The sequence below is a fragment of the Anoplopoma fimbria genome, chromosome 2 (assembly GCF_027596085.1).
Source record: "Anoplopoma fimbria isolate UVic2021 breed Golden Eagle Sablefish chromosome 2, Afim_UVic_2022, whole genome shotgun sequence".
Taxonomy (NCBI): domain Eukaryota; kingdom Metazoa; phylum Chordata; class Actinopteri; order Perciformes; family Anoplopomatidae; genus Anoplopoma; species Anoplopoma fimbria.
This window is the reverse complement of record NC_072450.1, coordinates 2,657,736-2,680,981: the sequence shown is the minus strand read 5'-3', so window position 1 is coordinate 2,680,981 and position 23,246 is coordinate 2,657,736. Positions and strand designations below refer to the sequence as shown.

Genomic DNA, 23,246 nt, shown 5'->3' with positions numbered 1-23,246 from the left:
GAAACAGTTAGCTGCTCTGCTGCTTATTTTGGACTCACATTTGTTACAAATTGCGAGCTTTATGTCTTCTTCACTCTCACTGAAGAACTTCCAAACCGTTGTTTGTGTTGCCGTGACGTTACTGTCTGTCGTTAAACCATCATGCAGCACACGGGTGTAAATTTGATCTAAAGAAAATCAAACATTATGTGAGACTGGTCAGTAAAGCTGTGCTTCTCTAAAAACATGTCTGATTCAACAGGAGAAAAAGATGCAAACAGATGAGTACTGAAATAATACAAAAAAACAGACAAAAATAAAATTGACCACTTAGAATTCTGTTCTCATTTCAGCTTTGCCACAAAATGCATGTGGAGTTCCACTTGAAACAGTAATGGGGGATAAGTACATAATGGAATGGATGCTTAAATGTACTGCTGCTGTTCTGTACCTCTGAGTCCACTGAAGGGTCCTCTTGTGCCTCATTACAACGCTGCACTGGTTCAGTATGTTTTAACTGACAGTGAATAGAAAACCTACATGCATGTACTGCAGGATGAGACTAGTTAGGGTCAACATTTTATACAATTAATTAATTAACAATGTTAATAGGTGATAAAACTGTTTTAGGGTAGAATCTTAATCTCAGGAGATCATCATCATCTCAGGAGGTTAGATAAAGGTTTTAAAATGTTTACATTTTTATATCAAAACAAAATCAACACAATGATCTTTTATATTATAATTTTGAAGACAACTGTGTTCTTTACTAAATTTCAAAGCATGCTCCATTTAAAAGATGAGAAGGGGACAGTGAGGAATGAGGAAAGAGAGGAATAAACATCTTTTGCAATTTATGTCCATCACTTACTTTCCACAGCAAAAGCCCACTTAGAAAAGAAAAACAATGTGTAACAAATGACTCACTGAGCTCCTCACTTAGTCGTCGTAGTTTTCGTCTGTTTATGTGTTACTGTTCACATCAGAGATAGTCACAAAATGCATCTGCTCATTTTCTGTACATGGAATAGAATTGTCTTTTTCTTTGTATGTAAAGTCAATTAGGATCCTTTTTTTCATGGTGTAAACACAAATTAAACACATCAACGTGACTACGCAACTGTCAAAATTGACAAAGACCACTGATGATGGGGGGAGGGGAGATGGTTGTGTCAAACAAACACAGCACTTTCAACCCAGAGACCGGTGTTTGACACCAAATGTCAAAGTGTCAAATAGTTTTTCTGTTGCCTTAAACCTAACTATACATAGCTTTTTTAAGGCTTACTATGATGTTTTTTCCTTAACCTAACTAAGGTTTTCCTGTCTGAAACTAAATTTTGTTTCGTAACTTAATGTCCTCCCGAAAAAAGAAGTCGTTCTGTGTGACAGGAAAAATAATTGACAATGTGTGTCCTTGTACATCGAACCAATAGATTGCATTTCATGACTATTTCACAAACTGCCTGTTGCCAGACTGACGAAACTGTCAATCTTTTACCAGCTGGTGATCATGATGGTGTGTTGACACCAAACACGAAGCACATTTTCGCCTTGTGTTACTTGTGTGAGTTCATGTTTATTTGAGTGTCTCATGCCAGATGTCGACATAACAGTGTTTCATCAACCATGGCCGAAATGATTACTATTGCTGCTTTGAACATGTTGTGGAAACACCAGAAACGTCAGAAAACTAAACCCCATCATGTCTGGAGGTGCTCGGTGAATTTCACTGAGCTGTATTCAGTTTATCCAGCAAACAACACAATGTCTTGTTTAATACAGCGGTCTGAACCCAAAACAAACAGATGTTGCTGCAATAAACGGATGAAAAGGATGACGACATATCTACATAATGATACCGATTTTTAAAAAGTCTGAATTCATGCTTTGTTAGTTCCGTCTGCAAAACTCTTGTTTACTAAATTGAGTTTGGATTGATCAGTGCGAGGCTTTCCTAACATTGAAGCTGCTCAGTCATCACTCAAAATAACGTAGTCAAGGCATAAATACAGCAGCAACGTGGTTGTTTGTCCTTTAGACAGCCTATGGTTTATACACCTGAATGTATTCACAGAGTTTATCCCGTCTCTGTACAAATATTGTTTCCCTCCACGCTGATAGGCTTACGCGTGACATGATTGATTATTTGCCTTATTTGGCAGGAAATGTTGCTTCACGTTTGATCTGATCACGCCATGAATTATAGAGAAACAAAAGATTCCTGAAGACTTATTGTGAGTGAATCAGGAGCATCTGCAGTTTTAAATCACCTGTAAGTTTCCCTTCAGATCACTTCTACATCTTTTATAAGTTGTTGTTGCTGCTATGTGGACTCCTGTGAGTGAGGCCAAAGTTATTGAGTGTCCCTGAGCTCTAAGTAAGGGAGACATCTGTTCACTTTATCAGCTCACAGATGTGTTTTTTTTCATTCCTCGTTGCAGTTTTATGGGGTGCAAAGCAGCCATTAAGCTTTAATCTGCTCCATTCTGTCAGCCACGGAACACTGGGATAAAAGGCTAATGTTGGACCTAAACAGTTCGCTCCTATTTGTCCCAATGAGCTCATGGCTGCATAATAGTGCTGATTAATTCTTCCCGGTAATCACACTAACAACCTCCCGCTGTCTCTGCGCTGTGTTTGGCTGACCGCCGTGTTGTCCGTCCCTCCTCACAGCGTCCTGTACGAGTGGAAGGAGCGTCTGATGCAGGGCTGCCAGCTCATCCAGACCACGCCCTCCGGACGGCCGGCCAACATCAGCGGAAACTCGTCCCAGCGCATCTACGTCACCTACCGCCGGGCGCCCGAGAGCCAGCCCCACTCCGCCCTGGCCGTCACCGACATCTGCATCATCATCCCGAGCAAAGGGGAGACGCCGCCGCACACCTTCTGCAAGGTGGAGAAGAATCTCAACAGCAGCATGGTGAGAGAGAAAACACAATGAAAACACAGTGTTCTTTTTTAGCAGTAGACATCAAATTTTGGTGTCTTTTAAAAAAGCAAGTTGTTCTTTTGAGAGCCTCCATTTTGCAAAAACATTCAATAGTCATTTGGGAAGAAATGTGCCGTAGAAGAGGTGAAGGGATACATTTCTACATGCACAGCAAACAGTGCAGACATTTTGTTTTAAGGGTGTAACGGAACATAGAAGTCACGATTCGATGCAGCCTGAAAAACTCAACCCAAAATATTATTTTTCATTTATTTTAAAACAGAAAATAGTGCATGTTTCAAAGTCAGACTCCTCCTGCTGGCGACCTAGGTAGCATCTTCCCAACTGACAATTTCGGGTAACTGTTTCCGTTATAAAAATATGGAACGTTTCAAGCCCTTGTTTATTACACTGTACAAACACTGAACAAAAACTTTCCCCAAAGGCAACAGGTCACACTATTAAACTGAAAAGCATCTGTTATGTTATGTTAGGAAATTTAAATTAGCGTACAAAATAAAATACATTTTTGTTGCATAGTTTCTGATAAGCAGCCAAACTTTTATTTTATTTATTTTATTTATTTTATTTATTTATTTATTTATTTATTTATTTATTTATTTATTATTTATTTTTTAATTATTTTTTATTTTTATTTATTTTTTATTATTTATTTTATTTTTTTACTTACTGTATTAAGCACAAAAATATAAACCCTGAACAAACACTCTCCGTTGCTGATCTTCCAGCTCCACCGTTTAATTTGCACTCAACTGATTCCCACGACAATCGTTTTGCTTCTCCAACTCAGCACACGTTGTTAACGCCGTACAGCTGGTTCTGCATAACGTGCATTAATCTACATACAGTCTATAGAGTAGAGCAGGGATGGCGTATTTTTGAAGGCCAACCAGGAGATTCCCTTTGTGGATTTTAAATGATTGCAGATAATAATCTGCTAATAATTTAAGATACTTCCAAGTTTTGTTCATCAAGATAATCTTCATGAATGAACACCACTTTTATGATTTTTGCCATGACGTCACCCATTGGTTAGTTGACTGCTGTTACAGAGCCTTGAGTTCGACAGTTTGTCCGTCGCCATCTTGGTTTTCTGCAACCAGAAGTGACACAAGAGGGTGGAGCTAAGAACAACCGAACGCTGAATAAGACATTTTATTAGGCGACCAAAATGTTAACTTTCATGAACTGACATTACAGAATAACTCCTGTTATGTGTTTGATCATAACAAAGTATTAACATGAATTTTGAATTCTGCAGAGTTATTTAGTCCTGAATCCTCGACTCCCACACCTACGCCTCACGTTCCCTCAAACGAGAGACTTAAATTGATGAATACAAGATGACATTGAGCCTCGATGAGTACGACCAACAGATTAAGCTGCCATACTTTCTCCAGCTAAGAGACTTGAAGATGGAGTTGTGTTGTCGTGTTTTGCTCTGAAATGTTTTAAGGTGCAGAGAAATATGAAATAGCCTTCCTCTCACCTGCTTTTTTCATATGAATTGTGTTTTTTCAGTCGCTGGTGCATCCAATTAAGGACACTTAAACCATCTTAAACCATCATACGTTGCCTCAGGAGGTCTTTTAATGCCTCGTGTGTTTACACTGTTCTAGTCTGGTTTCTTTGAGGGACGTCCCTTGAGTTTTATGGCCTTCGCTCTCATGTTTGGTTTAATCCTCACCCAGTGTTTGTGCTGTAGAAAAATACATCTTTTTCTCCAGGATGCTGTAAGAGTACATTTGGCTTTTTGTCGAGCGAATGCGTCTTGAAACCTCTGCACGCTGAGAGTAATTGTTTACAGTTGGTGTAAATCTGCAGGCCTGTGGTGCGTGCAGGAGAAGTCAGGTCTCTGGCAATACAATGATGATTTAGCTTAACTGACTTTCCAATCTGACTAATGTAAGAGCTGTGAGGATCATTTTAATATTCCAGAGCAGCTCCGTGTGGACACGTCTCGTCCAGCTGCAGGTTTTTAAAGATTGATTGCAGACCGCCCTCCCCTCACGGTGACTAAATAAACTTTATTAATAATGACACTGACTGGCTTTATGGGCACATTTTAATTGAGGCCAAATAAGGAAAGATAATAGACTACACTTTTCTTCCATTGGACAAAGAGCTTTACAATTAACCTCTCATTAGCCACGTTTCCATTCACATTTATCTGCATGATGAATATTTTCATTGGAAAAGGTTTTTTTGTCTCTGTCGAACAAGAGTTAATGCATTAAATGGATTATAGAATGGAAATGATGTTTCTGCTGACCATAACGAGCCAATGTTTGACTTCAAGTCCCATACTAGCTGACAAGAGCGATTAAGAACTCTCTCTATTTTTCTCTCATACATTGTTAGAGGACCAAGACTACTTGTTTTGTTTCCAGTTCTAAACCTCTACTTCTTCTACTGGCAAATTCCAGCCTAATGTATCCTAGAGTACCAACTTCTGACCAAACCAAGCTGTAGCCCAGTTTATTCTTTCCAAACCAGTTGATTGAATCTTGACTGATTCACATTTCTTTTTTGCAACATTTCAAAAGTTCACTTAAAATTTGCTTGACAATGGAATGGACACTGCTTTTCAAACACATGCACATCTAAATCCTGGTGGCCTTAAATTGAAAGTTGTTTTGATATTGAGGAACTGTATTTGTATGACGTTCTCCTCCATAGTCAGTGTTTTACTACAGTAGATGGAAGTTTGTAGAAACAGACAGGAGAACCAGAACTGGAGCAAATCAATGTTCTGCTGTGGACGTATTTTAGAAACCTAAAAGAATCAATATCAGTTTAAGTGAACGCTATATTTAGAGTATTTTCACCTCTTTATCTAGATGTCAAACAGACCTTTGTGACGGGAAACTGAATCTGTTATCTATGATCTCTTCAGAAAAACTGTAATTTTACCTCAAAGAACACAGTAGTCGCTGGTCTACTGCTGCCTCCATCTGATAGTTAGTTAATGTTATATTGTGACTTTTGTGTTTATGAAAAGGTTAGCTCGGATTTATCCAAAGTTACGAAATAATACTAACTAACTAACGGATTTAGGGAGCGCTGTTCTGTAACATAAAGAAATTGGAGGTCAGCTGGTGTTAATGAAAATGGGCTAAAACACCAGAAAGGTCACTTAAAAAAATTAGACTGACTTGTTTATCATTTCTCAATTGTTGTTTTATGTATAGTTTAATCTAAACTGGTTATAATTTCCACTTTTAAAGGGAGTAACTGGACGACAGTTGGGATTATTGGGATGTTCTTGATTGGCGTGTATTCTTTCATTCATAAAGAACAACATGCTGACCCGTTGTGCTCTTGTTTTCAGTGGGGCTCCTCGGTCTACTTGTGTTACAAGAAGTCTGTGGCCAAAACCAACATGATAGCCTACAAAGCAGGTAAGTCCTCCTTATCCCATAACTACCAGTGCACGCAGATCCAGGTACTGATGTGTGTGTGCCTCCTGTTCCCAGTGACACCAGTTATCAGATAACAGTGTGGTGTTTTTAGTACTTTCTCTCCGTTCTCAGTTCTTTTTCTAATCACTTAGATTGTTTGAGTTTGTACAAATAAATCAGTTAATAATTTGGGATAAATTTGTATTGCTTGGAACATAAAGCTCGTTTCTCTGCTTGGTGCAGCTGTGTGTCGTGGTGTCGTGGTAGAACGTCTCTAGAGAGGATGTTTTCCTGCTGCAGAGTAAAGCGGCTGCATTCTGCTGCAGCTCTGTTTGCACGCTCAGGCCAGTTGAAGCGCGTTGATGCCTCAGAATCTGAGCGGCGACGTGATAAGCCTCTGCACGCCAATATTCTTCTCCCTTTTTTTTTAAAGTGGTTAAATGGGTGCTGCATACTTAACGGTAATACGAGGCTTATTTCCCATTAAATCCATTTTGGCTGTTTGGAGCCAAAAGCAGCTGGCAGCAGATGATGCTGTGATAACTCTGTTGGCTCAGCGTGTTTGGCTCTCGCTCAGACCGGCTGGCGGATGTTTTGTTGTACGTATCTTGAAATATGCAGCAGACTGTGGATGGAGCGACGCTATCTGTTGCTCACTCAGGCTTTGGATGAGTCGGCTCAACATTTGACTTTATTTACAGACTATCGGACAGCTTGTTGCAGAAGTGAACAAGAGATTTTTGTTTTGTTGGTGGATACATGGAAATATTGTAGATGTGCACATTTAGCTGTAGAGAATCTAAAAGACATTCTTCTGTAGAGATTCTTCTGGTTGATTTAGAAATACTATTGGAGTGAAATAAAGGATTTGTGCTCAGATGTTATCAGTCTTGAGTCCTTGACAGTGTCTGAAAATTCTATACTAACATGCTATTTTTCAGAATTGTGTGCATAGTTCCATTTTTGTATGAATACAATGGAGACAATCTGTAATGCAGCATTTTTTCTAAATATTTCAATCATCAATCAGTGGGCTATAGGCTCAATCAACTCTGTTATGTCCTTCAGTGATAGATGGTGACTTAAGAGACATTTATTTAGAGTAAAGTCTTCAAGAATGCCACTCTAAAGTTGCATAAACCAATATATTTTTAGATGAACATGTATACAAATTCAAATTACAACAGTATGTAATGTGGAAGGGCTCTTTAGAGCTGCAGAGTTGGTGAACATTTGCTTCTGAAGAACCCTTTAAAGAAGAAAGAGGTTTTTAAGGGTTCCATAAGGAAACTTTTTAATCCATAGAACCCGCTTTGGAAGAAATCGAGGGGAATCGACTCTCCGACTTGGACTCGAGACTCCAGAAGTCCTCAAAAGACTTGAGACTTGTCTCTGACTCAACATTTTGGGACTGTTGAACAATCATTCATAATTACATCAGTACATCATTTTCCACACTCGTCCTGTTTGCTCCAGCATTATATAATAATTTGTCAGTGTTTCCCATTAATAACCTAGACAGTATAGACCCGCCACAGTTTCATAAAGAACCAAAATGATTTCAAGCTTACAGGCCCTTGTTTCATTCATAATGCTTTCATAATGCTGTTTTTGCACAAAGTTCTTCATAGATTTAGCCTCTTCATTTTGCTCTGAGTGCACCACATTAACCTGGTCTTGTAATATTTATCTTTTAATTAAAATGTAAGATGTTATGCCCTCAGTGTTTTATCGATAAAGCACAGAGTTTGGAGAGTGTTTTAAAATAAAAATCACTTCGTCATTGTTTCTCGTTTGTGTCCACTGACGCTGACTAATGACCCAAAGGCCTGATTCCATTACTGAGCTTGTTACAGAGCCGGGTGTTTTCCACTGAGACACTGACTCAATAAAGTACATTCTCATTATAATGGACTGGACTTGCTGCATTGTGCTTCTTCATCAGCTGTGAAGGATGCAGTTCTCAGTTGTTGTTTTTCTTTTGTTTTCTCGTCTCCAGGTTTATTCAGCAGATATCCAGAGGAGGACTACGAGTCTTTCCCTCTGCCGGAGTCGGTCCCTCTCTTCTGCCTTCCCATGGGGGCCACCATCGAGTGCTGGCCCGCCACCACCAAATACTCCCTGCCTGTGTTCTCCACCTTCGTCCTCACCGGAGCCTCCGGAGAAAAGGTAAAAAGGATGAATGGAAGTATTCTGCTCTACTTTATTTCTTCCTCTCTCATCCAGACGACTCACAAACATCTCAGTAGCTTCATCAGACATGAGAGAGAGTCAGTGACTGTTACACCTCATCAACAGACTGTAACTGCCATCTACACAGCTGACATGACCACAAAATAACGCACTACAGGGGAGAAAACCACAACACTCTGCATGCATCATGGGAAAGTGGGTCAGACAGAAATGTTTTCTTTGTCAGGTGAAAACCTTGAAACTCCGAAACTAGTGTTTCTTCTTTAACGGCAAGCTGAGAAGTTGAAAAGGGGAAATAATGTAGTAAATGCATTAACCGTCTGCATCTACATTACAAAGTCTGGTTGTATAGAAGTCTATGAGAAAATGACTCTACTTCTCTCTTGATTTATTCCCTCAGTAAACATTGTAAACATGAGTTTATGGTCTCAATCTCTAGTTTCAAGTCTTCTTCAATACAGCATGATGTTCATTTAGTAAATGATGCTCCATTTAGAGTCAAACAGACCATAAAGCAGGGGATGCTTTAGGGCGGGGCTACACACTGATTGACAGGTCGACACCAGAGACGTATACGGCGTCTCTACGTCACTCCTCCTCAGTCCAAATATGGTCACTTCCTGTTCACTGGTTGCAAAAAACCAAGATGGCGACGGCCAAAAGCCAAACTCAAGGCTTCAAAACGGCCGTCCACAAACCAATGGGTCCACTTCTTATTTGCACTCTTTTGTTTTAAGCCCAGTTTTTTTTGCTAGATGGTTCTCTGTGCAGCTGTTTCTTATTACTATTATTTCTTTATTCATTTCTGAATGTGTATTTGTGAGGGACAGATACAGTATACATAGAGAAACTGAAAACATCTATCGGATGCAAGTATCAAAGTGTTAGAAGAGTTTTTATGAAACAGTGAGGGGAAAACGGTTACTCAGGAAACAGCCAGTTACAAGAAAGCACAGCATGAAAACATTTCATTTAAGATCCAAACATAACCCGTACAACTGTAAAAAAACACGCTTTGATACGACTGAACACAAGCCCCTTCCCGCTGTGCCGGTCTGTGGGTTTGGAAGGCGGCCCGGTCGGGACGAGGCTCGGGTCGACACGTGTTAGTGAGTTATGTGGTGAAACGCGATCCTGACTGAAAACAAACAACATCCAAAGTTTACTGATGTTTAGATAGAAGAGGCTCTGCTGGACGAGGACGGTTAGGGGTCGACGGCGGGGTCGCTGGTCCCAAACACTACGAGGTCTGCTGAGTCTAGTCTGTGTGTGTGTGTGTGTGTGTGTGTGTGTATACAGTGTGTGTGTGTGTGTGTGTGTGTGTGTGCGTGTGCAGCACATGCAGGGCGATATTCGGTGAGGACGGTGTGTTTGCTGACTTGTGTTTTTTACTGGCCAAGGTCAGAGGAACAACTCAGCGGGACTCTGACAGACTCCATGTTTGACTGAGGAGTCACCTGTTGACCCATGTGTGTACACACACACACACACACACACACACACACACACACACACACACACACACACACACACACACACACACACACACATCCAAACCATGAACTATCCTGAATCTCAAATTCTGTTTCGGTCGTCTTCTCTTCTTCTTCTTCTTCTTCTTTGTTTTTGTGAATATTTGTTCACGTGTGCTGCAGGTTGTTTATGACCGAATAAACCAAAATGAACCCTGAATAAGTTCAGTTTGGGTAAATTACCTGAAAGACTCCAAAAACAAACCTTTTGTTTGCTTTACACACATGAACAAGCAGCTCAGATCGTCATTCATATTCATATTCATAGAATAGAATAGAAACACAACGATGCTGCAGGCGTCCTGGGTTCAGTCATCAGCAAACAAAGACTCGGGCGAACCTCGGTCCTCTTTCTGGGGAAAACGATGAAACCCCGACTCACACAGCCGGTGAGCTTTGATGTGAGGGTGAACTGGGAACGTCTCGTACTTCCAGGAAGCAGAGGGGGTTTTATTTGTCCTGATGTTGAAGCTGGCTCAGCTAACCGCTGTTTGTTTGGCCACCGTTGGCACTCGTAGTGCTGATGTTCATTACAGGTTAAACAGAGGTTCTCTAAAGGTTCTTTGTTTCTATGATTATTGATGTTTTCCTTTATTTACTGACTGGGAAACTGTCTGCTTTTTTATTAATATTTCATCTGCTGGACTTCCTCCTCTGTAAATAATTGGTAGATAGTGAACATATTTTGGATCGTACCACTTCTTCAAAGGGTTTTATGAGTTTGCTTTAGAGTTAAGGTTGGAATAAGCTTCAGATTAAGTTTAGTTATGATAGTTAATGTGAGTATTATGTGCTAGGGAACACTTTGTCAATAAAGCTTCTCTTACGTGTAGAAGTACTTATGTGTGTGTATACAAATATTACTGTAGATACTAGAGATGCTTGGGTAGATCGGCCACCTCTCTCAAACCGTTTATCAAGCGACCCTGTTAACTGGTGTCTCTCAGCCGGACGCGCCCGTGGTTGTCGTAGTAACGACAGCTGTTGAACATAGGAAGAGAACACGTAGCTGACCTTGTGAATGCGGCATTGTTTAGTTTTTCATTAGTGTCAAAACCCAGAAACCTTCTCATATCCAGTCCGTGGTGGAAAGATACCAGGTTCGACCCTGTGGTCTCTTTTAAGGAAGCTAGTCTGCTGTTTATGCGTTGAAACCTTTGATAAAGGAAGGGAGCAAGTTGCCTTACTTTGAGTTAAATTAATTGAGTAAAGTTAGTAAATACACATTATCGTCTTTGGTGCCCGTTTTGGGTAAACATGTGTCATGTAAAAGAATTCTAAAGCACTTTTAAAAGTAAAAAAATATATATCTTTAACAGGATTCAGACTCGTATCATTGTGCGGTAAATGTGATGGGAAGACGGCCCGTTTTGGGTAAACATGTGTCATGTAAAAGAATTCTAAAGCACTTTTAAAAGTAAAACAAAATGATATCTTTAACAGTCTGGAACTTTGCCATTTTGCGGCGTTCACAAAAGCAGCTACGTGTTCTCTTCCTATTTTCACCAGTTTTAGTAGCTACGACAACCAAAGTCACCAGTTAACAGAGTTGCTTGATAAACCAAAACGTCAGCTGATCGGCCACGATTCTGGACATTTCTTTTTCTGAGGGTGGAATTTACACACACGTGATCCATGAAGGTTTTTAGATCGAGCACATGGCAGCACACACTGTAACGTCGAAGCGTAGCCTGTATGGAAGTTCTTCAACATGACTGAAGAACACATAAAGGTCGTCTTTGGACCGTTTCACAAAACACATTCAAGTGATGCCGTCGCAATTTAACGGTCTGAAGTGTCCAGTTGAACAAAGTCCCCATACAGTTCAATTTGATGTTAAGGGAACTTGACTAACCGGGCTAAGCCGACTAGCATGCTACTGCTGACAACAACCGCTGCGGTGCCAAATATCTCCCAGGTGAAACTCATGCTGCAGAGTTTAACACATGTACCATCCCCACCCTAAGTTCATAGAAAGAAAGAAAATTGGAATCTGGGAATCGGCAGGTCAGACAGGTCAAATCGGAATTTGTAATCGGCTAAGAAAATGCAATCAGTGCATCTTTAGTAAATAATGGAATTGGCAAAATAGAGTTGAAGCTGTCTTGATTGGTGGTTTATCAGTCAGTTAACCATCAGAAAACTAATTTGCAATTATTGTGATAAGTTAAATAACTGTTGCTTTTGTTTTTCAAGTTAATTTGTCAGACATTTGCAGGTTCCAGCTGCTATATCTGATGTTCTTCTTTGTCAAATTGTATTGTAAATGGAATATCTTTGGGTTTAGGACTTTTTGAGCCGAAGGTTAGGGGCTCACAAACAACAAAAACATACACGCATGCATATCAAATCTACACATAAGAAGACAAATGATAATTTATCGCAACCCTATTGCCAAAGAACGCAGAGCAGATTTGGTGTAGTTCATGTATTTGCTGCAGATGCTGATCTCCTGCGTGTCTCCTGTTTCAGGTCTACGGTGCTGCCATTCAGTTCTACGAGCCCTTCCCACCGGAGTGTCTGACTGACCAGCAGCGCGACCAGCTGGGTCTCCTGAGCCCGGATCCACAAAAACCCTCCTCCACCTCATCCTCCTCTTCCTCATCCTTATCATCCTCCTCTTCCTCCACCCGTACGGGGACGACCACCAGCAGCTCCACCAACACCTCCGCCACCATCCCACGCTCGGTCCACACCAACAAGTGCATCTGTCTGCTCTCCCACTGGCCCTTCTTTGACGCCTTCCGCAAGTTCCTCACATTCCTGTATCGCTACTCCATCTCCGGCCCTCACACCCTGCCCATCGAGAAGTGAGCTCTCCTTTTCTTTATCTCCTAGTTTCACCATTTAATGCTCCGGTACCTTCTTTCTTATTGGTCATTTTAGACATTAAGCCACTGGATCCAGGAGTGTTTTTCTTCATTCTGTATCTCCATCTAAAATGTCTTTCTTTAAACAACATCCTCAATGTTACGGAGCATAGAAACACAGGACTCTCACAGATAATGTTCATATTGTTCTAAATACTACAATACCCATAAGCCTCGGCCGCCGTTTCTATGGAGAAGAAACCAGTCAGATGCTTTGTTGTTGAATTTGTAAACCAAACACGGCACTGTGTTTGCCCAATTAATAGAGAATTAACCCGGACTTCAAAAGTAAATGTATTTAAGCTGCTAATCGTACATTTTCACTCCTGTTAGTGACGCATGACACAGAACTTTAAGCTCTATGTTTGGATATTTCTTGAAAAAATGCATCCTTGAAGGGAAACTTTGCTATTTTTCAACCTGTGCCCTATTTCTTTGTCTTAATAGAGACAGCAATTTTGGAAACTTGTCCCGTATTGAGGGAGAATGCTGCAGCCATGAAAAGTGTTTGTTTTCCCACTGACAGGCTCAGATTGGTGTTATAAGAGTCTGACTACATTCTGGAAAGAACCCAACAGAGAAATACAACCTTTTTCTTTACCTTCAGCTTGATGCGTTTTGTTTGTTATTGTGTGTCAGAGAAGTCTCGTTCTGAAATCTTGCAGCCTCAAAATATAAGTAAGTAAGCTACGATTGCTGAAGAATATCTGACACTCCTCACTCACCTTTCCACTGTTGTCTTTATGCAAGTCACATCTCATGAGATTTCAGAACGAGACTTCTCCTTCAGCAAAACTAGTTCCACACAATAACAAACAGACTGGATCAAGTGAATGGTAAAGAAAAAGGTTTTGTTTCTCTGTAGGGTTCTTTCCATAATGTTGTCAGACACCTTGTATACCAAAAACAAGCACTTTCAGTGGACGTTCATTGACAGTGAAGAGTTCCCCCATGAGATTACACTCCAGCCCGTCTGCAGCTTTCTCCTTTAATAACAGGACCAACTTCAAAATGCCGTTCAAGTGCTCCAACTGTGAGTCACGTCACTTTGTGGGGAAAATGAATGGGGCTTGACTTCTGGAACCAAGGGGCACTTAAAACGGCTCTCTTGTTATTTAAGGCAATATGTATTTTGTTCTGTTGAAATGCTGCCTGATAATCACCTGATGAAGTTTAAAGATTTCTCCTAAGTGCCTTTTGGACGGGATGTAAGTCACTGACCAGCGCAGGCGATCTTTAAATCATCCCGTCTCCTCCAGAGGAATAAATCCAGTCACAACGGAGCTTTCAGACAGATTAATTAGTTTGTCGTTGACAAAAGTTCGACATTCTTGTGCAGCAATTTACTACATTGTGTCAACCTAAATCAAAGGAGATATCATCAATATTTGATATGCAGTGCAACACACCAAATTACAAAAATAGTTCCAGAAATGCAAAATCCATCACGAATACTGTTGTAATGTCATGTCAAAGAATGGTATTTGTCAGGATAAAACCCCTTGAGATGAACCTTCTTGTTTTAGAAGAGGACTCAACATTTAACACAAAACAACGTGATAGATTAAATAAAACAAGACAGAAACAAACCCCACATGTTGATGGATGAAAACATCACAACCAGCTGGTCAGTTGATTCGTGACAGACGAGTCGTGCATTTCATGTTTTACTGCTCGTGAATCTCAGAGCGGCACACTGATGGATTATTCGTCCACCAACTGCTGTTATTTTTGGCCTCACATCCCACTTTCTCTTTCCTTTTTACAGGCACATTTCTCACTTTATGCATAAAGTTCCGTTCCCTTCCTCTCAGAGGCCTCGCATCCTGGTGCAGGTGAGTTCAGGTCGCAGTAATGTGATGTTTTTCTGCACACGCTGCATGTTAGAAATGAGCATTTATCACATTGCAGACGATATTATTGGTTTTTCTGAAGGTGTCTTTTTTTGGGTTTGCCTGTGGGCTGCAGCAGTTTATGGTCCTCCATTATGGATGAGCGTTTAAATGATTCAGAGCATGCACGTTTCGCTCCGTTGGGTTTTTTATCTGACTCTCCAGCTTTCCTGCAGCTTTCTCCTCATGACAGCCTGATGCTGAGCCAGCCGGTGTCGTCTCCTCTACCGCTCAGGTAACAGCAGCAGCACACACATCTGACTGCACTTACTTTGTGCTGTAATGTAAAGGGATTATGTATTTTGTTACTGATTCACTGTGAATGTACACTACCGTTCAAAAGTTTGTCATCTCCTGTCATAAAAGCTACTAGATCTACTTTACATTTTAGGTTTTAGGGTTTAGAGGATAATTATTTTTGAAGGAAAACATCACTACAACAGCTGATTCATAACTATTGAACGGTAATGTCTGTGCAGAACAACATAGGTCAGATATCATGTTTTATTAAACTGCATAGAGTTTCTGAAGTTTTGTAAATGGGTTTGTTTAAATGTTCAATGAGAAAACATAAACAGATCTTACATTTTAAAAAATGTTTATCATGAGCTCCTGTCATAATTTGAAAATAGTTGTTCAAGGGTCAGAAAACCCCGTAGTTCCTTCTCGATGTATCGACACTGACTTCCATTGTGTGTTTTTCTCCGTAGTGGTGGTCGATTCTCCACGCTGCTGCAGAACCTCGGACCGGAGAACGCCGTCACCTTGCTGGTGTTTGCCGTCACCGAGCACAAGATCCTGGTCCACTCGTTACGACCCGCCGTGCTGACCAGCGTCACCGAAGCGCTGGTGTCTGTGAGTCAACGCCTCCACCTTCAGGATGCCATCAATTTATTTGTCTTCTTTTAATTGATGCACTTTATGTTAAGTATATATCGTTACGGTGCGTTGGCCACCATCAGTTGTGGAAACACAGATTTAAAGTTATAGATTGAGTTTCAAGTTGTGGAATAGAAGTTGTTGTGACAAGTTGTTGTTCGGGTTGTCCGTCTGTCCGATATCTCAGGAATGCCTTTATGAAATGTCTCAAAAAGTATCCACCTGGACTAAAGCATGAACTGATTAGATTTTGTTGCTAAAAGGTCAAAGGTCAAGGTCACTGTGACTTCACATCCGTCCCTTTCTGGTGAACACAATTTTCTTTAATGAAGGCCTGGAAGGAAATTTTTCATATTTAGTACAAACGTCCACGTAGACTCAAGAATGAACTGATTAGATTTTGTTTTTTAAAGGTCACTTTGACCTCACAAAACATGTTTTGGACCACAACACAAGAATAGATCTGCTTTTATGACAGTTTCACTCAAATGTCTAATAGGATAAAAGGAGGAAGTGGCGACATTTTGGACAAATATGGATGTAAACTGAAATTTGGCGATAACTCTTATTTTTTCATCGTAAGCTCTTCTAACCAGACTGTTTACCTCTTTAAAATAATTCCATGAACCTCAAACATTTTACAAGGAAGCCATATCTTCCTCCTCATCTTCCTCCTCCCTCCTCCAGATGATCTTCCCGTTCCACTGGCCGTGTCCGTACATCCCTCTGTGCCCCCTGGCGTTGGCGGACGTATTAAGCGCCCCCTGTCCGTTCATTGTGGGAGTGGACTCCCGCTACTTTGACCTTTACGACCCGCCACCGGACGTGAGCTGCGTGGACCTCGACACCAACACCATCTTCCAGTGAGAACAATACACAAAAACACTATTGTTTCATCTGCAAAGTATTAATGTGAGGAATGAAATCTGTTACATGGCTCTTTATCTATTTAATATTAAAAAGGATTAACTACAGGTCAGTGAGCTCCACAAATACTGTTAACACCTCCAGCTAAGAGCTCAACCTTGTTTCCTTTGCTGCATTTTTTCCCCCAGACCACATAGCTGCCAGATCATGAGTTCTTAGTTTAGAAACCAGGAGTGTGGGTGGAAATTGGTTATTTTGGTAGCGTCAGACTCGTTTAAATATGAAGAGAATGGATTTTTTTTTTGGTGCCTCACCGCCAGACTGTGTTCGGGTGGTCCGAGCCCCCCCGTTCGTCTGCTGTCCATGTTGGTCTTGCTCCACCCCCGCTCACTGTTTGCTTCTGCTCCTCCAGCAATGACGATAAGCGAGCCCTCACGTGGAAGATCCTGCCAAAGAAAGCCTGTAAAAACCTGATGAATGTGCTGAGTAATCTCTACCAGCAGCTGGTCGACGGTGAGTCTGAGCTGATGGAACAGATTAGTGTAAAAATGTGGAAGTAAAGTCAGAATTTTTTTTCCTATTTTTATTGTGTGTTCAGTTGAATAGAAGGTGAAGCAGCAGCGATGTCAGTTTTTCTTAAAGGCAAGTTCAAACAAATTTGAACCAACACATAATTGGACACACAGGGAATTGCATCTTCTTAGACCACAATTCTTTTTCTTTTGACCTTCAGTTTTAAAATAAAATGAAATAACTTTTTTTGTGATTTTGTTATGCTCAGTAGAGGATGAAGTATTCAGATCCTTAACTGCAGTTAAATAGCTAATACCACACTGTGAAAATACTCCACTACAGGTAAAAGTCCTGAATTCAAGACCTTAGTTATGTAAAAATATGTAGCGTTTCCAGCTGATCCAAGAGGCTTTTTAAAGAGTTTATTTATCTGAAGAAGTAGGAGGATTTTCTCAACACTTAAAGGAAACACTTCATCCTTCAGTTCATCACAAACATTCAACATCAACACATCTGGAGATACGAGGTTTTACCTGGACAGGAAGAGGATGATAACCTGTCATCTGAGAAGAAACTAAAGCTGTCAGACAAATGTAGTAAAAAGCACAATATTTACCTCTGAGATGTAGAAAGTACACAATGTAGTGGAGGAGAAGTTGCATAAAATGTAAATATTCCAGTAAAGCACAAGTACAGTACCTGAGTAAATGTACGTTCTTACATTCCACCACTGGTCAAGCTTTTTGTCATCACATTTTGTTCTCTATTCAATCTGTTATCCTCTGCTCTCCACTCCGTTCATTGAAAGCCAACAATAATCCCATTAATTCATAATCACCCGTCTCTCTGTCTCTGAGCTAATTGTTTTATTATCTTCTCTCTCTGCTTGTGTGGAGCGCTCTCACTGAGAGACCATGAAACCTTCTGCTTATTGAAAATGAATTTTCTGATTCAGTGAAGTTGAAAATCTCTCCAGTTTCTGCCAGATGTGATGAATATTGAGGTGCGGCTGCTAGAGAGTCTTAGTGGAGAGACATTTAAGCCTCATGGACTTCTGACCGCTCTGATATCAACTTTATTTTATCCTAATAATCTAAGACTACTCCTCCTTATTAATACAAATACTCAAATAAGTGCTCTGACCTCTCATTACATGTCCTTTGATCATAAAGACTTAATGAAAATGCAAAAGATAGAAACATTTTTAGCAGCAGAAGTAGAGCTGAGCGATGAGGAGAAAATTAAATATTACAATATTTTTAACAAAATGCGTTGATTCTCGGTGCTTTCACAAAATATTTAAAACAGAGAGATTGTAAATAATCATCAGTAATGTGGATATAATCTGGTTAAAAACAAATTAAAGAACAGCTGAAACAATCTGGTAAATTCAGAAAATTACCTCACATTACTGTAATGCAGCCTTTATAACCAGAAAATATCATGTAATATTCCAATATTCAAAGAAAATATCATGTAATATTCCAATATTCAAAGAAAATATCATGTAATATTACGATATTCAAAGAAAATATCATGTAATATTACGATATCCAAAGAAAATATAATGTAGTATTACGATATCCAAAGAAAATATCACGTAATATTACGATATCCAAAGAAAATATCGTGAAATATTACGATGTTCAAAGAAAATATCATGTAATATTACGATATCCAAAGAAAATATCACGTAATATTACGATATCCAAAGAAAATATCATGTAATATTACGATATCCAAAGAAAATATCACGTAATATTACGATATCCAAAGAAAATATCACGTAATATTTCGATATTCAAAGAAAATATGTAATATTACGATATCCAAAGAAAATATCATGTCATATTACGATATCCAAAGAAAATATCACGTAATATTACGATATCCAAAGAAAATATCGTGTAATATTACGATATTTGAAGAAAACATCTAGAGATTTTGATGCAGAATGTGCTGACATGGGCTGATTCTGTCTCCAGGTCAGCAGCGTCCCGATGGGCTTCTGGAGCTCAGCATGAGTTACTCGTCGGAGCTGAGCTGTGGGAAAAGCCTCCACACGCTGGAGCTGGAGATCCAGGAGGCCTTCCTGCGCTTCATGGCGGCCATCTTGAAAGGCTACCGCTCCTTCCTCCGCCCCATCACCCAGGCGCCCTCGGAGAAGGCCACAGACGCCAGCTCGCTCTTTGACCTGCAAGGTATCTGGACTCATGTCGCTATGACCACATGTAGCTGTTCATCCATGTTTAGCGCAGAGGAGACAGTGAAGATGAACCCAGCCAACATGTCCACAAATCACAAAGTTTCAGATTGAGTTTGGAAAAACAGACAGGACCATCATTTACTAAATGAACATCATGCTGTATTGAAGAAGACTTGAAACTAGAGATTGAGACCATAAACTCATGTTTACAATGTTTACTGAGGGAATAAATCAAGAGAGAAGTAGAGTCATTTTCTCATAGACTTCTATACAACCAGAGGAGTCGCCCCCTGGTGGACAGGAGAGAGAATGCAGGTTTGAAGACTCTGCATAACTGGAGTTTGCCACCTGATAAAAACACACAATTCAAAGGATAAGAAAATAAAATGCTGTATTGTTATTGATAAAAATAACTTCACATTAGTACTTTCGACCCGGTCTTGTTCATTGGTACTGAAGACCAAGACCTTGAAGTCACACATGTACAGTCACAGTGCTCGATTAGCGCTAATGAGTCTCTGAATATATAAACTAAACACTACGTCATCTCTAGCACCTCCCTCTCTACAGCTGGCCAGCCTCAAAAACAGATGGCGTTGTTTAATACATGAGTCTTCATGTATATTCAGTGTCCATCTCCACTTCTGAGTAAACACACACACACACACACACACACACACACACAAACACACACACACACACACACACACACACACACACGGAGGCTTGAGAGGATGCTGTGGTCGGAGGTTCGAGGCTGTCAGCAGACTGAAGGCTAGTCAGTTAGCGGCCCAGCTGCTGAACGATCCAGAGTTCAGAGTGTGGCCTCTGGATCGGAGCCCGTTCAGCTGGTCGACATGACGGCTGATATGAGTTAGGCTTGACCTCATGGAGGAGAGCTGAAGCCAAGGTGGAGTCCGGTGTGAGTTATCGGACGGGACAAACGGCAGGACATTTCATAATGACCTGAAGGATGTAGCAGCTCGTATATCACGAACATGAACTCCTGAGCGCTTTAAGACTTAATGTCCACCATAACAACCACATTACAGGACGTGTTAAAGTGCCTGTGCTGACTGTTTTTTTTATGTTTCCCTGCTGCCCCGTTATAAATCAGCTATCAGTCAAACATCTCTGACTCAACAGTATCACATGCAGATTGCATCTCATTTCCTTTTGCGTCACAAAGTGTGGAAATGCTAGTTGTTGCTTGAGGTTTGTGTGTATGTAAAATGCTAGAGGATCTGTTTTGGTCTTGGATGATCTATGACCGCTGTGAGCTTGTGAGTGTTACAACGACATTTTGTTAAATTAACACAATCTGCAACGCAAAATCAGACCATGGGCGTAAAGCTGGGGGTCTAATGACTCCTTCCTCACCTCCTAACCCCCTCTACTTCCTGTACCCTTGCTCAGACCACAACCGTGTACAAACTTGACCTTCATTTTAATCCCAACTAGACACCTGTAAAGGTTCAGGACGGCATGTTGCACGGTTGTGAGTCAAAATCTGTCCACAGACGGACATGAATCTCGTTAAATCCTCTTCTGTGGTAGTTCCCGCTACAGGAAGGTGTCTCCAGGTACACCTGTTGCCATGGTGACACACACACCGACTCACTATGTGAAAAGGATTCCAGCATCGCTGTTGTAGCTGGTTCATATAGGTATCTCTATTGTTGATATTTTCTGCTTTTTGTTACATAATTGTAGATTCTGCAGCCCTCGATGAAACATGCAAACACATACGTCTGTCCACGTAGATCTCCTGTCTCTTTGGTCTGTCTTTGTTTTCTGTTCTTGAACGTACTGTAGAGAGTGAAAGAGAGCGAGCTCTTCCCAGCATGCCGTTCAATGGTGTAACAGTTAATAGGGATCCCCTCCAAACACTCCACCCTCCAGGTGTGAAGTCAAATTGGATTAATGTTTGTCTAGAATACAGACAGAAAGAGACTCCTCCCATTATAGTTAGATGTTTACATTTCCACACACACATTGAATGGTTTTTGGACTTAAAAGTTCAAAGTGAAGTCTTAAGAAAACAAGTTGACGAAACAATTTTCCCCTCAAGGTCCAATAAGTAGCTGATGAAGATCATGCACTATGATCAAAAGCTCCTACGGTTTCTAAACGGACTTTGATATTAAATTATTTGATCAAATAGTAATAATTTGTCCGTGTTTGTCAGCACTCATCTCAGTTTGTATAAATCTTTTAACATGTTATTTATAAATTATGAATCAGATCTTGTCAGTTGCTTCCTTACATCAGTTTGACTGTTTTAATAAAACATCGGGTCTTTTTTTTCATACTATCAGTTATTAAGTTGTTATGGTCTGCAAATCTCACATAACGAGTTCATCGTTGAGTCTTTTCAACCTACAGGAAAATGAAACAAAGGAAAGGAAAAACTCTGTGTTTCAAACATGTTAACCAGCAAATGAAGGAATATTGTATTTAATTCATTAATCAACAATAATTAAATCACTCCGAGTGTCCAGTGAATGATTTATAACTCTCCTGGGAAGGCTGTAGTTCAGTGAGAAAGACTGTATAGTGACTCTACTGAGAGGAACTTGGGTCTGAATCAACTGATGGGCCGGGCCGCGAGCTGCCAGCGTCGGATTAAAATATTTATCAGCTTCAGGAAGTGTTTTTTTCTGCAGCAGCGACGGGTGTTTGGCTTCCACCTCGGCGCTGTGAGCCAGTGGTCATCCATCCGGCTGTCAGCCTCACAACAGCAGAGACTTATTGGTCGGTTAGGCTGCTTTCAGCATCTATTAGGGAAGCTATTTACCACATTGTTGTACATCCTAAATTGGCCATTAGACTAATAATAATGTGTTGGCTTGCATCATCCAAACCAAGACAAATGGACGTTATATAAATAAATATCCTCTATAGGATAATGGATTTCTTTAAATTGCTCTTGTGAGTAAATTTCTCTTTTTAGGAGATGAAATGAGTTGATCTATGTTTATAATCCTGCCGCTGTATGTTAAACATATCTACAAATCATTCCTCACATTAATTAAGAAAATCTTTTCACATTTTCTGTCCTCAGGGTTCTTGAAGAGCCGCGACCGCTCCCACCAGAAGTTCTACTCGCTGATGACCAAAACCCAGATGTTCATCCGCTTCATTGAGGAGTGCTCCTTCGTCAGCGACAAAGACGCCAGCCTGGCCTTCTTCGACGACTGTGTGGACAAAGTAAGCGTCGCCTTTTAATCATTTAAAACATACAGTATCTTTTATGTGTTTATGTTGATGCAGTGAAAAGTACAAAAAAACCAGCTTCCTCCCGTTTGTCTTTTGTCTCTGTTGATTTTAGAGGCATCTCAGTTTTCTGTCTTTTTGAGTGGTTCTGCTTTTCCTACCAGGCATCTTTGTGCTACACTTATAAAGAGACAAAGTCCCGCCCCTTTCTTTGGTTCCCCTTTGTGATACTATTTCATAAAAAATAAATTACACAAATGTTTGTCAGTATAGAAGATCATTTTGCAAGTCAAGAAAGTCTCCGTTTGTCTTATGACAATTCAGGTTGGTGTGAAACTGAATTGGATCAGTGAACTACATCTTTAGTCTCGCACAATGTACATCACCAACACCAACCACAGGCTGTATATAAGAAGTGGTAGCAGTCACGTGACGTCACAGATTGGTTTGTGGTTCCATGAGTTTGTCGATTTGGCCGTCGACCATCTTGGCTTTTTGCCACCAGGGAACAGGAAGTTACCATATTTGGACTGTGGAGGAGTGACGTAGATACCCTGCTTTATGGTCTGTTTGACTCTAAATGGAGCATCATTTACTAAATGAACATCATGCTGTATTGAAGAAGACTTGAAACTAGAGATTGAGACCATAAACTCATGTTTACAATGTTTACTGAGGGAATAAATCAAGAGAGAAGTAGAGTCAACATGCATCAATTTTCACCAATTTTCACAGTCTTATACAA

General features: G+C 40.4%; 1 protein-coding gene across 1 annotated transcript in view; it reads left to right on the top strand.

Annotated features, from left to right (window-relative positions):
- The window catches only part of LOC129108802 (C-myc promoter-binding protein-like), a 77,867-nt gene that overhangs the window by 22,775 nt on the left and 31,846 nt on the right, over positions 1 to 23,246 (top strand). Inside the window, 11 exon segments of the mRNA XM_054620726.1 lie at positions 2,656 to 2,902; positions 6,264 to 6,333; positions 8,333 to 8,502; positions 12,531 to 12,868; positions 14,697 to 14,763; positions 14,997 to 15,055; positions 15,531 to 15,675; positions 16,387 to 16,562; positions 16,979 to 17,079; positions 19,065 to 19,280; positions 22,350 to 22,495. Of these exon segments, the coding sequence (XP_054476701.1) occupies positions 2,656 to 2,902; positions 6,264 to 6,333; positions 8,333 to 8,502; positions 12,531 to 12,868; positions 14,697 to 14,763; positions 14,997 to 15,055; positions 15,531 to 15,675; positions 16,387 to 16,562; positions 16,979 to 17,079; positions 19,065 to 19,280; positions 22,350 to 22,495 (1,735 nt within the window).